The following is an 18,041-nucleotide window of genomic DNA, read 5'->3' as shown; positions in this document are numbered from 1 at the left end:
GCTTTACCATCTGCCTTTTACCATCTGTGCGTCTTTCAGAAAGTCATGTAAACTTTCTGGGCTTTACTTATTCATGTGTAAAATCAGGGCTTTATATTCTTTATTACCATCTAGAAGCTTAATACTAAATGGTACTACACTCAGTGCTATAAGAAACAAGTCAAATTGACCTAGTTCTTGCCCTTTACTAGGTTATAATGTATCTAATCTTTCACTAGAACAAATTAATGATAATTACATGCTTAATCGTTTGATTAGTAGAGCTTAGGTTTAGAAAATTTCTGGCCTAAAGTCAACACTAAAGTTTCAGAAGCTTTTTGGATCTAATGAGAAATGTGCTTTGTACAAACTCTGTTTAGATAAAGAATTAAACAAAACTTCCATTTTATTAATAATTCAAGTATAATCCATAATGTGATTATTAGGTGTTATAACTAATAAGTTGTTATTTTATATCTTAATGTAGGTAAAGAGAACTGGTCTTGTGGTGGTGAAAAACATGAAAATTGTTGGTCTCCACTGTTCTAGTGAAGATTTACATGCCGGGCAGATTGCTCTTATTAAACATGGGTCAAAGCTGAAAAACTGTGATCTTTATTTTTCCAGAAAACCATGTTCTGCTTGTTTGAAAATGATTGTAAATGGTAAGTGCAGAAAATGGTTTGTTGGGGATTGAGAGTATTTATCTGGGATGGGCATGGTGGTTTATGCCTGTCATCCCAGCACTTTGGGAGGACAAGGCAGGAGGATCGCCTGAGCCTAGGAGTTCAAGAATAACCTGTGCAACACAGGGAGACCCCATCACTACAAAAAATAAATTAGCTAGGCATGGTGGTGCATGCCTGTAGTCCCCACTACTTGAGAGACTGAGGTGGGAGGATTGCTTGAGCCCAGGAGTTCGAGGATACAGTGAGCCATGATTGCGCCACTGCACTCTAGCCTAGGTGACAGAACAAGACCCTGTCTCCAAAAAAAGAAGAAGGAAAGAGCATTTGTCTGAGAGCAGTGGTGGGAACACATTTGCTAAATACCACAGAGATAATTTAGAAATACATATCTGAAAGTCAGGTGCTATGGCTTGCACCTGTAATCCCAGCTACTCAGAAGGCTGAGGCAGGAGAATTGCTCAAGCCCAGGAGTTCAAGGCTGTAGTGAGCTCTGATCGCTCCACTGCACTCCAGCCTGAGTGACAAAGCAAGACCCTGTCTCTAAAAAATAAAATAAAAAATATATAAATATATATCTGAAGACAGTTTGATACATTATAAGAGTAAACATCAGAAAACATGGATTCTGGTGTCATTCATGTCTACTAACCTATTAAATGACCCTCAGTGTATGAGTAATTAGTATAGTAGACTAATTACTTAGTAGACTAATGCTAACTGCTATAACAAAACAAAATTTCAGTGGCTTAGGGTACTAGATATTTATCATTTGTATAATAGTCCAATGCATGTGTTGCTAAACAGCAGGCAGCTTTCTCCATGTGGTTGATTCCTGGGCTAGGCATCTTCTGTCTCATTGCTGTTGTCATTTCTAGGGCTTTGAGTCCTCTGTATCCAGAGGCAGACTGAGAAAGAATGAGTAGAGAGGGTGAACCTGCTTCTTAAAACCCTGACCTGGAAGTCACATACATCATTTCTGTTCTCATCCGTTGTGAGAACTGTTGTTCCCACTGGGCAACTGTCTTTCAGTGACTACTCTACATTTTGGAAGGAGGAACACAAATTTTTAATGTATAGCCGTCCATCCACACCAGGCTATTCACTAAACCTCTCTGTGCTTATGATTCTGTTTTGCACCCAGGTATATGCCAACCATTCTTTCATTTAAAAAGTATGCATCCTATTGCATAGGCATCATGGCAGATCAAAAAACAAAAAAACTAATGTGCTTCCTAATCTTTACCCTCAAGGTGATATATGGGGACCAAAATAACAATTTAATATGATGCATTATCTAGTACCAAATCAGTGATACAGGTTGTAAGTGATATTTGGTCTTAGAGGAGAAATAGTGATCCCTGCAGACTGCCATATTATGAAGGGCTGGGGATTAAGCTTGATCTTGATGCGTCATAGGTAGAGGAAGAGGAACACATTCCTGGTCAGGGGGAACACTGCATATGGAGTCATCAAGTTGTAAGAAGCAAAATTCTAGGGTTAGTATTTGAAATGGAGAATTATTCTTGGAGAATAGTGGCAGATGAATTATAATGATAGTGGAGAACTTTGAAGAACTGTAGGGCCTTTGGACTTGATCTTATAGAACAGAGTTCCTAGGCCTGTTGTGAGAAAGAGCTATTTTTATTTACATCAAAGCCTTGAGAGTAATGATCAGATCTATGTCAAGGTCAGTGCCTTAAGCTATAAATGGCAGAACTTCTAGAAGAAATGGGTCATGTGGCTAGAAACCTCTTGGCCTGCAACAAGTGTTTTGAGTAGGTAGGTATCTGGGGTAGTGATTGCATTCTATATTCTCAACTACAGTTACCAATACATTGAGAAAATAGGTATGAAAGTGGTGGTGGCATTTTTTTCTCCTTTTCCCAACTAACCAGGCAGATTGGACATGTGTTTTATCTCTCATGTTCAACTGACCTACAGCTCCTGTTTGTAGGCAATGTGGAGACATTGAAGATTCTTGAGAAAGATGTAACATGATTGAAATTTTTGTTATTGCTGTTATTGAATTGGAACAGGGAGAGATTAGAGATTGGGAGCTTGATTAGTAGACCATTGCATTAGGCAAGGTATAAAATAGGATTCAGATGATGATGTTGATACAGAAATGAAAGAATGTGAAAGAACCAAAACATTTGTTGGCTGATCTGTTCTAGATCAAGGGAGAAAAATGAATAAAAGATAGTTGTGCTTTGTGCTGAGCTAACTGTGCTGAAAGCAGTCTTAATAGCCTTGGAGCCACAAATTAGAGGGAAGAATAGGAGAGTGCAGTTCACTGCTTGATGTCTTAAGACATTTCATCCTGACAAGAAAGATAATGAAGTATGGAAAGTCAGGAAGGATCTACAATGGAAATGCTTGTATATTGGTGTTGGACAATATATAAGCAAAACTGCTATGTTAGATTAGGCTTATGTATTATATTTAGTTATCTTAGGAAGGGAGCATGGCTGAACCCCGTGCTATAGCTAGATTACTTTAGTTAGAATTGCTGTTACCTCAGTTACAAGGCGTAGCACAGTGGTTCTCCAAGTGTGGTCTGTGGACTCCTGATGGTCCACGATGTCAATGTTATTTTCATAATAACACTACCTTCAGGCTGGGCATGGTGGCTCATGCCTATAGTCCCAATATTTTGTGAGGCTGAGGTAAGTGGATTGCTTGAGCCCAGGAGTTTGAGACCAGCCAGGGCAATATGGAGAAACCCCTTATCTACTAAAAATAGAAAAATTAGCTAGGCATGGTGGTGTGTGCCTGTGGTCCCAGCTACTTGGGAGGCTGAGGTGGGAGGACTACTGGAGCCTGGGATGCGAAGGTTGCGGTGAGCTGTGATCCCGCCTCACCAATGCACTCCAGCCTGGGCCACAGAGCAAGACCCTGTCCCAGAAAGCAAAAACAGAAACACTACATTCATACTAATGGTACCAAAACAATGATAGGTAAAACTACTGTTTCCGTATCTTTATTTTTATTTTATTTTTTTTGAGAGGGAGTCTCGCTCTGTTGCCCAGGCTGGAGTGCATTGGCACAATTTCAGCTCATTGCAACCCCTGCCTCTCAGGTTCAAGTGATGCCCCTGCCTCAGCCTCCTGAGTAGCTGGGATTACAAAGGCGCACCACCATGCCCAGCTAATTTTTGTATTTTTAGTAGAGACGGGGCTTCACTGTGTGGGTCAGGCTGATCTCGAACTTCTGACTCATGATCTGCCCACCTCGGCCTCCCAACGTGCTGGGATTACAGGCGTGAGTCACCACACCCGGCCTGTTTCCATATCATTAATCAAGACAGTGGTGCCATACCGCACTGGTAGTCATTGTACTCTTCACTGCACTCAGAGGGAAAAAAGAAAACCAGTTTTACATAAGAAGGTCCTTGATGAAACAGTAAAAAGTATTAATTTTATTAAATCCCAACTTGAGTCTGCATCTTTTTAATATTCTGTGTGAGGAAACAGGAGGTGGGTATAAAGTGCTTTTGCTACAGACATAAGATATGAAGATGGCTTTGAGGAAAACCATGTATGTGATTGTTTGAGTTACAGACTGAATTATCTACTTTTTTAATGGAATATCATGAACTGACAGTGGTTAGACTTGGATATTTGGCAGATATTTTCTTGAAATTATAGTGAACCTGTCACTTTCAGATAAACAACTGACATTTTTTGTTGCCAGTGATAAAATTTGAGCTATCAAGTGAAAATTAGAATTTTGGAAAACTCATATTCTCCATTATGAGCCTGACAGCATCTTACCACTTAGACTCTTTTGATGGGATTGGTGGCGATATTAATGAATGGGATTTTTTTTAATATTGTGGAATCAGTAAATCATTGTTTTCCAGATGACCAATGCACAATGCTACAAAATCATGCATGAGTAAAAGCCATTCTAAGTGCAAGACAGACCAATGGACTTTAACCTAACAGTTCAAAAAGTTTGTTGATATGGTTTCAGATTCTACGTTGTAACTAACATTTAAGAAACTATCCCTTGTCAAATTTTTATGTAGTGCCAAAGAAGAATATTCACAAGTGTCTGAAATGGCTGTTAAAATACTCCTTTTTCAACCACATATCTGTATGAGGCCAGATAATTTTCATGTACTTCAGTGAAAACAACATATTGCAACAGATTGAAAACAGAAGCAAATTTGAGCATCCAGCTGTTTTCTATTAAGCCAATTTTTTTTTTTTTTACAAAGCAAGTTACTTTATTAGAATTTTAAGCAATGTATAAGTGATGGAATCATTCTAACAACACATCTATTCACTGCTTACAATTCCAACCAATTTCATTTCTCTGATATCTAATGACAAGAGCAAAGACCTGTTACAGTTCCTTCCACCAGTAAGACCCACAGCTCAAAGTTGTGGGAGTGATTAACTGAGCCATAGGCCTTCACATGTTTACCACATTAAAATACCACAGTGTTTTCTTATAAGGTCAACCACCTGGGAACTAATTAACATTAGCATTAAGATTTAAATAAACTGTTAGGCACAGGGCTAGATCAGGCATTATAAAACTTTGTGGTGCCCTATTCAAGCCACACAAATCCCCAAATATTTTAGCTTGTAACAGTTTTGTCTTTCCTCTCTTGAGACAATTATTTGGTTACTTGGTTTTGGAAATAAGGTAATTCACGATGGAAGTTTCCTAGCTGTGATGGTGCTCTAGGCAACTTCAGAGAATGAAGATAGAAATTATGCATGATTATATAACATGAAGAGTTAAATTTCTATTACACACTCAGTTTCCATTCTCTGATTTCTCTTAGCTCTATAAACACATGTAAATCTTCTGCAGAGCTTTAAAGAGCTCTGAAAGGGAAAATACCATTCCATATATGGAGTTGATAGCATAGTACAGGCCAGGGGCAGTGGCCCACACCTGCAATCCCAACATTGTGAGGCCAGTGGGAGGACTGCCTGAGGCCAGGAGCCCAAGACCAGCCTGAGCAACATAGCAAGACCCCGTCTCTACCAAAAAAAAAAGTAGCTGGGTGTGGTGGTGCACACCTGCAATCACAGCCAATCTGGAGGCTGAAGCAGGAGGATTGGTAGAGTATGGGAGTTAGAAGTTACAATAAGCAATGATGTCACCACTGCACTCCAGCCTGAGTGACAGACTGGTCTCTATTAAAAAAAAAAAAGGTATAGTGATACACTATTAATTCTATATATGCTAATATGAGATAGCATCCATATAAACTACTATCAAATCTTTATGTGCCAGCTACTGTAATAAGTCTTTTCAAGTTTAACTCACTGAATTCATAATGAATTATGAGTTAGCTACCATTATTTCCCCCATTTTACAAATAGGGAAACTGAGACTGGGAGACATTATTTAACTTGCTGGCAAGTTAGTTTTATTTAAATTTAATAAACATTAATAAAATTATTTAAGTTACTGGCAGAACTGGTATTTGAACCTACTTAATCTGATTCTAGAGCCTGTGCTATATAAACTCTTACCCACTATGCTATGCTATTCATTAGTATCCATTTAACAATTACTACTATTGCAATAGCTGCAATTATCACTCCTATAGTACAGGGGAATCTATCAAAGAAACACTCAGCTTTCACTTATCTATTTCTGAAAACATTTTTTATTAAAATATAAGGTGCATTTCACTGATCTATTTTTATAATTGTCAATTTATTTAAGTACTTATATGATGTAAGAAAAATGTTTGAAATGTCTTCTGGAATTAACCGGAACAAAATAAATGTGCAAAATTTAGAATAGAATTTTACAGAGTTTATAGGCCACCGAAGCCCATTCATGAAACCCATTCATGAGGCCAAAGGGCAAAACAAACCCTCCCTGAAAATCTCAATTGGGCTTTTAATATTTAAATTTAAATGTCTATACGAATTCTGCTGCTCAGTTTTGTCCTTCCATTCTTCTTAATTTTCCAGTGAAACTGATAACTATTAGTTTTCCTTTTGCTATTAAGCCAAATATTAAAGATATTTGTAAAAATTTAAAACAATCTCATTCTTACAAGTTTTTGTTTTGGAAAATTTTTTTCATAAAGCTAATGTTATTTATATTAATGTATAACAGATTATTGTTATTTTTAATGAATTAATAAATATTTTAAATTTTGTTTTAATTTTCAAGTACAATAAATATCAGTAGATACATTTTACATAAATAAAAGCTCTTTGTGGTCCTCAATAATTTTTAAGAGTGTTAAGGAATCCTGAGATCAAAAAATTTGAGAAACTGTGCTTTAGCATTTGCCACTAATACACAAATGTCTGTCTAAAGAGGATTTTCCCCCTCTTCTTAAATCAGGATTACTGGGAGCAACTAAGATGCCTAGATGCAAGGTTTACCATCACTGCTGGTTAGGAAATGGATTATGAGAACTCGAACAGAGGGAAGGTGAAATGCTACCAGAGGAAACACTCTGATATGAGGTTTGAGGCCTTCAAAATTGCTTTGCAGCATAAGCCACAGTGAGTCAGGAGTACCAGGGAGTGGATAGAATGTTCATTTGTTTGACTTAGACTTTTTAGTTCATCAATTATTTTGAAGGGTAGAACATTCTGTGGGCTATCTTTCTATTTGCTTCTGGGTACAATCATAAAAAAAAAGTCTCTCCTAGCTGAAATGACATGCAGTAATAGCAAAGGGGTCTCTTTGTTGTAAACTGTTCATTAATTGATGAACATTTGTGTACTTAACTATGTATAAGGCATCTCATCGTTCCATTTCAAATATAAATTAAAATATTTTTTTCACGTTTGTTATCCTGTTATGTTTTCTCTTTTACAAATTGTCTGTTCATATCCTTTTGTCTCTCTTTAGGCCTTATTCTTGTCAATTCATATGTGCTCTAATGAATTGAAATATTTTCTGTATATTAAACATTACTAACCTTTCCTTTGTCACACTGATTGAAAAATGATGTTTAGTTTGTTGTTTTGTCTTTAATTTTGTGAGCTTTGGAAAGTTAATATTGCTGAAAAATGATGTTTAGTTTGTTGTTTTGTCTTTAATTTTGTGAGCTTTGGAAAGTTAATATTGCCCTTCAAACATCATCCCAACATCACATAAGAATTTTTTCATGTTATAAATTCTTTCCTCAAACACCATCCCATCATCACATAAGAATTTTTTCATGTTATAAATTCTTCGTGGACATTTTTGATAACTTTTATTATGAGAAGGACCATAATCAAACATTCCCCTATTTTGGTCATTTAGGTTTTTGGGTTTTGGTTTTTTGTTTAACATTTTTGCTTGCTATTTTAAAGAATGCTGTGCATGCATGAGATTTCTTCTCTATATTTAGAATATTTTCCTAGAATGAATTCTCAGAAGAATTCTCAGTCTGTGGACAGGAACATTTTTAATGCATGGAAGAAGTATTTATTCCAGATAGAAAACTCTAGGCAATATTAGTTGTTCCCTGTAACATTTTAAAAAACAGCCATGGCACCATGGAGGACTCTTTGAGTATATAGTTTTAGCGCTGGGCTTTGGGATCACACTTCACAACACCAGTAATTCCACAAATGCATTCCCAGGAACTGTGTTAGAGGCTGGGTAACTTTTTCTTGAAAAGGCCAGATAATAAATATTTTAGAATTTGCAGGCCATGTGGTGTCCATCACAGCTACTCAACTCTGTCACACGAAAGCACCCAAAAACTATATAAGTGAATGGGTGTGTGTGTCTGTGTTTCAATAAAGGTTTATTTATGGACACTGAAATTTGAATTTCCTACAGTTTGATGTGTCACAAAATGTTCTTTTGATTTGTCCAATATTTTAAAATGTAAAACCCATTCTTTTTTTTTTTTTTTTTTTTTTTTTTTTGAGACGGAGTCTCGCTCTGTCGCCCAGGCTGGAGTGCAGTGGCCGGATCTCAGCTCACTGCAAGCTCCGCCTCCCGGGTTTACGCCATTCTCCTGCCTCAGCCTCCCGAGTAGCCGGGACTACAGGCGCCCGCCACCTCGCCCGGCTAGTTTTTTGTATTTTTTAGTAGAGACGGGGTTTCAGCGTTAGCCAGGATGGTCTCGATCTCCTGACCTCGTGATCCGCCCGTCTCGGCCTCCCAAAGTGCTGGGATTACAGGCTTGAGCCACCGCGCCCGGCCATAAAACCCATTCTTAACCTGTGAGCTGTACAAAGACTGGCAGTGGACTAGATTTGGCCTGTGGGTGGTAGTTTGCCAACCTTCAGGCTACATAATAGGTGACTTGGTAATAGACATTTATTATATTGAGGGTTCTAGATATACTGCAATGATAGGGTGGATTTTATCATGAAAACCCTAAATTCAGTATGTATCTCATAATTACCTTTCAAATTTTGTATTTCAGCTGGAGTTAACCGAATTTCATATTGGCCTGCTGATCCAGAAATAAGTTTGCTTACGGAGGCTTCTAGTTCTGAAGATGCAAAGTTAGATGCCAAAGCAGTGGAAAGATTGAAGTCAAACAGTCGGGCCCATGTGTGTGTCTTACTTCAACCTTTGGTGTGTTATATGGTGCAGTTTGTAGAGGAGACCTCTTACAAATGTGACTTTATTCAAAAAATTACAAAAACATTGCCGGATGCTAACACTGACTTTTATTATGAATGTAAACAAGAAAGAATAAAAGAATATGAAATGTTATTTTTGGTTTCAAATGAAGAAATGCATAAGCAAATACTGATGACTATAGGTTTGGAGAACCTGTGTGAAAATCCATACTTTAGCAATCTAAGGCAAAACATGAAAGACCTTATCCTACTTTTGGCCACAGTAGCTTCCAGTGTGCCGAACTTTAAACACTTCGGATTTTACTGTAGCAATCCAGAACAAATTAATGAAATTCACAATCAAAGTTTGCCACAGGAAATATCAAGGCACTGCATGGTTCAGGCCAGGTTATTGGCATATCGAACTGGTGAGTTACATAGATCGTAAATTGGGGCTGATTGGTTGGGTTGTATTTGTCTCTGAAGTGTTCGTCTCATTTATAGTAGAGTTCATTTACTCTTAGTTACTAAAGTTTTGCTGTTCATACAGTATAGAGAAGTTAGTGAGTCCCTTAGGTAGACAACTCTTTCTCCCAGCAATTTTGGGATTCCTTGTGGCTTTATATTCAGTACCACATTTCTACATCAGGGCCTCATTAATCTAGGCCCTTCTTTCTGCTTCTTGATTTTATGATTTCACTGTTCCTTGAGCCCTCCACTAAAGGTAGGACAAGAAGAGAAAGGAGAGGCCCAGTGCAGTGGTTCATGCCTGTAATTGCAACACTTTAGGAGGCTGAGACAGGAGGATCGCTTGAGCTCAGGAGTTCAAGACCAGCGTGGGCAACATAGCACGACCTCGACTCTAACAAAAAATACAAAAAAAATTAGCTGGGCATGGTGGTGTGTGGTGGTGCGTGCCTGTAGTCCCAGCTGCTTGGGAAGCTAAAGCAGGAAGATTGCTTGAGCCCAGTAGTTTGGGGTTGCAGTGAGCTACAATAGCACCACTGTACTCCAGCTCCAGAGACAGAGCAAGACTCTGTCTCCAAAAAAATAAAAAGAAAAAGGAGAAAACCAAAATTACTCATTTTTGTTAACTCTTCAATATTTTGATGTACTGAATACTTAAAAAGTTTTAAAAATCTTTAACATTAATTCAAAATAACTAATAGAATCAAGGTAAAGGAATGGTGATTATTGCAGATTCTTCCAGTTGCTGGTATGTCTTCAATCAGCAAGTTGAGAAATCAAACATTTTTACTGTATTCTATTAAGTTGTATATTTGGAAAAGGAAAATACTACTTGGAATTATTCTTTGTTATGGTAAAAGACGGCATCTGTATTTACAAACATGGAACAGTATTTTCACATCTTACCTGATGTAAGATTTCTCAACATAGAATCATGATCACTTTTTAAAATGCATCTTTGAAATAAAGGGGAAAAACATAGGCAGGAGGAGCAGTAGAGTAAGATTTGTTTGAGGAGTGTACTGTAGTAGGATTTAAAAATTATCCCAAGAAAGAAGAGAAAGTAATCAGAAAGGGTCTCTACAGATGCTGCTGGTCTGCAGTAGTCAACAGAAGGGAGGTTCTCAGCTGGCAGCAAATCAGAATCACCATTGAAACATTTATAAAAAGTACAGATGCTCAAACCCCAACCCAGACCTGTTAAACCATGTCCCTAACCAAATATGGCCAAGGTCTATGTTTTTAAAAGTTCTACAAGGTGTTCTGATGTTCAGCAGAGTTAATAATTGCTCAATTCTTTTTTTTTTTTTTTTTTTTTTTTGAGACGGAGTCTTGCTCTGTCGCCCAGGTTGGAGTGCAGTGGCCGGATCTCAGCTCACTGCAAGCTCCGCCTCCCGGGTTCACGCCATTCTCCTGCCTCAGCCTCCCAAGTAGCTGGGACTACAGGCGCCGCCACCTCGCCCGGCTAGTTTTTGTATTTTTTAGTAGAGACGGGGTTTCACCGTGTTCACCAGGATGGTCTCGAACTCCTGACCTCGTGATCCGCCCGTCTCGGCCTCCCAAAGTGCTGGGATTACAGGCTTGAGCCACCGCGCCCGGCCTAATTGCTCAATTCTTATTAAAGATTTTAATTCTGTAGGCACACATTATATGACCCCAAACAATTGCATTGTGTAAAAGTCTGGTTTCATGTAATTATCTTCTATTGTGGGTTATATATTTGTTTCTTTGCCAACTCCAGCTTTGTAAAGAATTTTTCTGTAAACCATTCAAAAAGACAGAAAACATAAATGGGAACAGCTGTTGTAGCTATAATTCGCTAATTACCCTTCACTAATTAGAATTCAGCAGAACCCTCCCTGTGTTCCAGAGTAAGAGGGAGATGTGAATCTGCTGTTGTTTTACTGGATCTTAGTACCTCTTGCTTCTATACAACACCTTATCATACCAGCTATGATTCCAGTGTTTAAAGATGCAGTATGTATACATTTGCATTTATATTCTTTATTACTCTATAGTTATATTTTATATTATAAATATACCCACTATTGTGCAGAATTTTGTACATAAAGCCCTGCTTATGCACTTGATGGGCAATTTAAAAGATTTTTCAAGGTTAATTGTTGGTGATTTTTTTTTTTGTTTACATGGAACTCAAATCCTGAATAGGGTGCAACTCCTCTGTCACTCACTGTACTCCACTGTGCACTCTTCCAGGGAAGAAACCATGTCTTAATCATTTTTTCCTTAGCACTAAACACAATGTGTGTTGAATGGATAAAACAAATCTTTTTATCCAAAGATAAAGGGTCCACAATCCCTTATGCAAAATTTTTGGAGCCAGATGAAAAGGAATTCAGAAGTTTTCAGATTTTATTTTATTTTTTTGAGACGGGTTTTACTCTATTGCCCAGGCTAAGTGCAGTGGCACTCATGGCTCACTGCAGCCCTCAACCTCTCAGCCTCAAGCAATCCTCCCACATCGGCCTCCTGAGTAGCTTGTACTACAGGAGAACACCACCATGTCCAGCCACTTTTTTATTTTTTGTAGAGATGTCTCACTGTGTTGCCCAGGCTGGTCTCAAACTCCTTGGTGTAAGCAATCTTCCTGCCTCAACCTCCCAAAGTTCTGGGATTACAGGCATGAGCCACCAATGCCCAATCCAGATTTTTAAAAGGTAATATGGTACATATACTGTTATATAGAACTCCCAATGGGGTCTGGGATAGTACCCTGTAATCACATTAATACATACAGAGTGAAAAAAGTAGGAATATTTTCTCTCAGCAGAATAATTGAGGGCTATAAATAACTCAGTTTGGGTCAGATTTGATCACAAAATAAGTGCATCAAAATTCAAAAAAACGGCCGGGCGCGGTGGCTCAAGCCTGTAATCCCAGCACTTTGGGAGGCCGAGACGGGCGGATCACGAGGTCAGGAGATCGAGACCATCCTGGCTAACATGGTGAAACCCCGTCTCTACTAAAAATACAAAAAACTAGCCGGGCGACGTGGTGGGAACCTGTAGTCCCAGCTACTCGGGAGGCTGAGGCAGGAGAATGGCGTGAACCCGGGAGGCGGAGTTTGCAGTGAGCTGAGATCCGGCCACTGCACTCCAGCCTGGGCGGCAGAGCGAGACTCCGTCTCAAAAAAAAAAAAAAAAAAAAATCAAAAAAACTTGATGTAAGAGATTTCAAATCAGGGACTCTGGACCTGTAATTCTTCCTTGATAAATAATAACAATGACAGTTTATGGAACACCTACTATGTGTCAAGCACTGAGCTTGGTGATTTATATATGTATCTCATTTAACATTGGTGGATATCCCTATGATACAGTGTGCTTCCAATTAAGCTTTTAATTTCACATTATTCAGTTTGGTTTGATGACCTCATTTCTCCCTGATTAATAGATGGAGATACCATTTCATTTAAAAATGTACGTATGATTAAAATGAATTCCAAAACCTCTAACAACAGAGTTCTAAAATGAATTGAAAGTAGTTGCTTATAATTGCTTTTTGAATGATGAATAAAGAGGATCCATAGAGATGTCATGAAAAGTATGTTACTAGCCAGGTGCGGTGACTCCCGCCTGTAATACCAGCACTGAGAGACTGAGGCAGGAGGACTGCTTGAGGCCAGGAGTTCCAAAAGTATGTTTCTAGAATACCTGGAGGTAGCAAAACAGTGGAAAGAATGTGTTTAGATTCTTGGGGGAAAAAGCAGGAGGAAGGCATCACGTCTTATCTATCTGGTTTAAGTACTGAGTTGTGATCTCTTCATGTCTTGCTTTCTCATCAGATTAGGTGTTTTCCAAAGCTAAGGATTACGCTTTCCTCCTGGACCACAGTGCTGATGATGAGAGTAGGCTGGAGTAATCAAAAAAGTTAACTTTTAAAACAGAACTCAGTGGTTCTCAGATATGAGTATGCCTGAGAATCAAGGTAGAGCTCAGGAGAAATGCAGATTCCTAAGTCTTACCTGCCTCTCTCAGAGAGGTTGATTTAGGGGACTTCCATGGTAGCCAGGAGTTGCCTCTTTTTTTTTTTTTAATTTTAAAAACAAGCATCCAGTAATTTTGATGCAAGAGGTCTGTGGAACACCTTGGACACTGACATGACCACAGGATTGGGAGCTGAAATAACCACACTTGTGTTCTAGAACAAAAAGTTCCCCTCTGATTTTCAGTGATCAAAGAGCCCCAGGAATTTGACTCAGTGATCGTAAGTTGACCTTTCCTTCAAAGTTGTAGACAAAACCCTGCGAATGACTAGATCATAGGGAGCAATTTCTGTAAAAATTATAGACATGAAAAGATTTTTGAGAAATTACCTCATCTGTCACCAGCCTGGGTGCTGGGTGACATCAAATCTGTTTTATATGGATGAAAATTTATTCCTATTTTAAAAGACAAGCAGTAAAGAATGTTCTGTTGATGTAACCAACCTTAGCTAAGCAGTAGAGCTGCATGCTGATGGAAAAATCACATTTTTTTCCCCTCCTAACAAGGTTTAGTCTGTCCCCAGGCTGAAACAGAAAAAGTGGCTTCTGTGACTAAGAAACATAACATTAAAAACATGCAATGTTGATGGTAGAAAAGGGGGCTCTTAATAGGGAGAATTTTTATTCTGCTTTTGTTTTTTCATTTTAGATTTATGCAAAAATAAAACTTTAAAGATTTTGGTTTTGCAGGCAAATATAATCTTCTGTTTATAACTTCTGCCACTTACCTTAGAAATGAGCATAAAGCCATTAATTTGTATTCTTGCCCACTCATGTTAAACTCTAAAGGTCTGGGAAGGAACCCAATTTTGTTTACACCAAAATCCCTTTTCCCTCTACTCTATAGAAGGAAGTCATCCCATGCACTCTGCCGTTCAGCCTCGTTCATTTCCTTCAGAGCACAGCACATAAAGTACTGTTTGTTTCCTTGTTGCTGTTCTCCTTCACCATCCAACTGTAAGTCATATGAGGAAGGGACTACAGTTTCCCTCACCACTGCATCCTCAGCTCTCACAGTACTTGGAACATAACAGGCATTCAATAAATGGAAATTTTTGTCAAGGATTTCTTTTTTCTTGTTTTTTGAGATGGAGTCCTTCTCTGTCCCCCAGGCTGGAGTGAAGTGGTACGATCTTGACTCACTGCACCCTCCGCCTCCCAGGTTTAAGCAATTCTCCTGCCTCAGCCTCCCAAGTAGCTGCGATTACAGGCATGCACCACCACACCTGGCTAATTTTTGTATTTTTAGTAGAGACGAGGTTTCACTATGTTGGCCAGGCTGTGTCAAGGAATTCTTTATGTCATGGTGCAAGGTGGAGGAAAGGCCAAGCAAGTTGGATCCGGAGGGCTAAGTTTTAGTATATTTCTTTGCCTGTTTCTGCATCTAGAAATGGAAATTTTATCTGCTTTACCTTTAGGGTAAAAATGAGATCATGAATAAACATGTTTAACATAAGTTATACAAATGCTTTGTGGTATAATTTTGAAAACCAGAGCTTGCTTGAATTTGAGATGGGAAATTTTATTAGAGTATCATAACTGTTTTAAAGTTAACCTCTTAATAAGACATTCATTGTAGTTTTTAATGCAATTGTGGCACAAATTTTCTTTGTACCTTTACTGGAAAGTAGGTATTTAAAAATGTTATCATTGGAGGGATTCACTTTTAGGAAATTGTAGGGTGAAACCACAGTTTCAGTTAATCCTCCCCAAAATGAAAATGCCCTAGGGTAAGTTCACAGATAATTGTTATTTTCTATATGTAAATGTGCCACTTAACTACCTAAGTCCCTTATTAAGATTTTGATAAATACTATGGTTTTCCTAATTAGTGTAATTTGTCTTAGAAATTTGAAACTCAACATTGTATAGAAGGAAAAAGTAAATCCTTAATATGTTGAATTTCTATTTTTTTAAATTTTCTGTTTCAGATTAATGGTTTTAAGAAGTACAGCTTTACTTTTGCAAAGGTTTTGGTTCTACAGGGAAATTACAGTCTTATGTTTGTTTATAACTTCTGCTATTTGATTTAGAAATGGGCAAGATGTCATTAACTTGCATTCTTTTTCCCTCAAGGTAAACTGAAAGTCAGGGAAAGGACAATATTGTGTTTAAACCAGAATTCTCTTCATGTACTTTCTAGCAACAGATAGATAGCTAGACCCATAAAGATTTATTTATGTTTGTATGAGATGTTTGAACTTTTTTCTTAGCAAGAACATTTTCATAAGATATATTTTCCATGATTAGAGTATAAATAATACTGAGAAAAGACAAATTTGGTTGTTGTGAACAGTTATTACACAAAATTCATTAGTTCTGAAACCGTTATTCAATTTTATCATCTATCAGAAGTAGTCGTTTAGAAACTGGCTTGTTAATGGAGAATCAATGAAGTTGCACTTAGTCCTGGCTACAGCTTTGAGGGAACTGACTGTGGACATTGCCATTTAGTGGCCTCCACATACGTATGTGTGACTGAGTTGGTAGTGACTCTCTCTAGTTATTTGGTACCTAGCTCCCACATTCCATACTTAAAAGTGTTTAATACTTTTCTGTAATTAGTGAAGATATCAAGGATTGCTGCTGCATTTATGAAGTATGTTTCGATACAAGTTTTTTTATTATTTTTGGAAAAATATATTTCTAAAACTAACATCATAATTTTTACTGAGTTAAATGCCATATATCTTTCAGAGGATCATAAAACAGGAGTTGGGGCAGTCATTTGGGCAGAAGGGAAATCTGTAAGTATGAAAACAATTCTTTAAATATTTAACCTGGATTTTGTTTAAACATAGTTCAGTCTTTGGTGCATTACAGGTTATTGACCATTAAGATTAATATTTTTGTAATGGTGCATTTATGAAGATCGATAAAGATTTGCTCATTCCCTCAACAATCTTCCAGATAGACGCATTCATTCAGCAAACATTTGTTAAACACTCTCTACAGGTTAGGCACTGTGCCACAGTGAATGCTGGGGATTAAAGATCACATTTTATGGCCTCATAGTTTAGTGATGGAGATGTAGAAGTAAAAAATAACTGATATGTAAGTGTAATTATAACTGATATCATGAGAACATAGAGGAGGAACCTTTGCTTAGAAAAATGAGTAAATACTCTTGGTGAATATTATTAATGTTAATAATATTAATATTCTTGAAGAATAAGATAATTTCATCAGACAGAGCAAGTCAATAGGACCAGGAGGATAACATGAATATTCTTGGTGAATATTCTTTTTTTTTTTTTTTTTGAGACAGAGTCCCCCTCTGTCACCCAGGCTGGAGTGCAGTGGTGCAATCTTGGCTCACTGCAGCCTCTGCCTCCTGGGTTCAAGTGATTCTTATGCCTCAGCCTCTTGAATAGCTGAGACTACAAGCATGTACCACCACTGTTGCCATGTTGAGCAGGCTGGTCTTGAACTCCTGGCCTCAAGCAATCCACCCTCCTCTGCCTCCCAAAGTGCTGGGATTACAGGTGTGAGCCACCATGCCTGCCCTGAATATTCTTAATATTAATAATGTTAATGTTCTTGAAGATTAGGAGGATATAATCAGACACAGCAAGTTAATGGGACCAGGAGAATAACACACAGAGATTGGGGTGAGAGAGAGAATATGGGAAAATGCATTTGATTTGGCACATAGAGTAAGCAACAAATTGGACTGGACCATGAAGAACCCTATATCCCATGTAAAGATTTTGGACTTTATCCTGGCAGTGACATACTATAGAACAGCACTAACCAGTAGAGAGAAAAGGCAAGCCTCAAACTGAATTTTAAATTTTTAGGAGCCATATATATATATAGAGAGAGAGACAGAGTCTCGCTCTGTCGCCAGGCTGGAGTGCAGTGGCGCAGTCTCGGCTCACTGCAACCTCTGCCTCCTGGGTTCAAGCAATTCTCCTGTCTCAGCCTCCCAAGTAGCTGGGACTACAGGCCCGCGCCACCACGCCCAGCTAATTTTTGTATTTTTAGTAGAGATGGAGTTTCACCATGTTGTCTGGAATGGTCTCAATCTCTTGACTTCGTAATCCATCTGCCTTGGCCTCCCATAGTGCTGGGATTACAGGTGTGAACTACCTCGCCTGGCTGGAGCCATATTTTTAAAAGGAAAACAGATGAATTAATTTTAAGAAAATATTTAATCATGTAATCAATAAAAATTACTAATGAAATATTCTGCATTCAAAAAATATTAAATCTTCAAAATTCTATGTGTATTTTACACCTGCAGCGCCTGTCAATCTAGACTAACCACATGTGGCTAGTGGTGACTGTATTGGACAGTGCAGTCCAAGAATATTGTAAGTGGAGAAATGATTTGATCAGATTTGCATTATAAATGAATGAAGTAGGGCTAGACAGGAAATAGGGAGATTA

General features: G+C 38.1%; 1 protein-coding gene across 2 annotated transcripts in view; it reads left to right on the top strand.

The window, feature by feature from the left end:
- The window catches only part of CDADC1 (cytidine and dCMP deaminase domain containing 1), a 50,320-nt gene that overhangs the window by 13,526 nt on the left and 18,753 nt on the right, over positions 1-18,041 (top strand). For both annotated transcript variants that reach the window (XM_010363842.2, XM_030921877.1), the window contains exons 4-6: positions 467-644; positions 9,034-9,603; positions 16,347-16,396. In XM_010363842.2, the coding sequence (XP_010362144.1) occupies positions 467-644; positions 9,034-9,603; positions 16,347-16,396 (798 nt within the window). The remainder of the gene's footprint in view (positions 1-466; positions 645-9,033; positions 9,604-16,346; positions 16,397-18,041) is intronic.

The sequence above is a fragment of the Rhinopithecus roxellana genome, chromosome 18, assembly GCF_007565055.1.
Source record: "Rhinopithecus roxellana isolate Shanxi Qingling chromosome 18, ASM756505v1, whole genome shotgun sequence".
Classification (NCBI taxonomy): domain Eukaryota; kingdom Metazoa; phylum Chordata; class Mammalia; order Primates; family Cercopithecidae; genus Rhinopithecus; species Rhinopithecus roxellana.
Note: the sequence above shows the minus strand (reverse complement) of the source record. Positions and strands in the feature narration are given on the sequence as shown.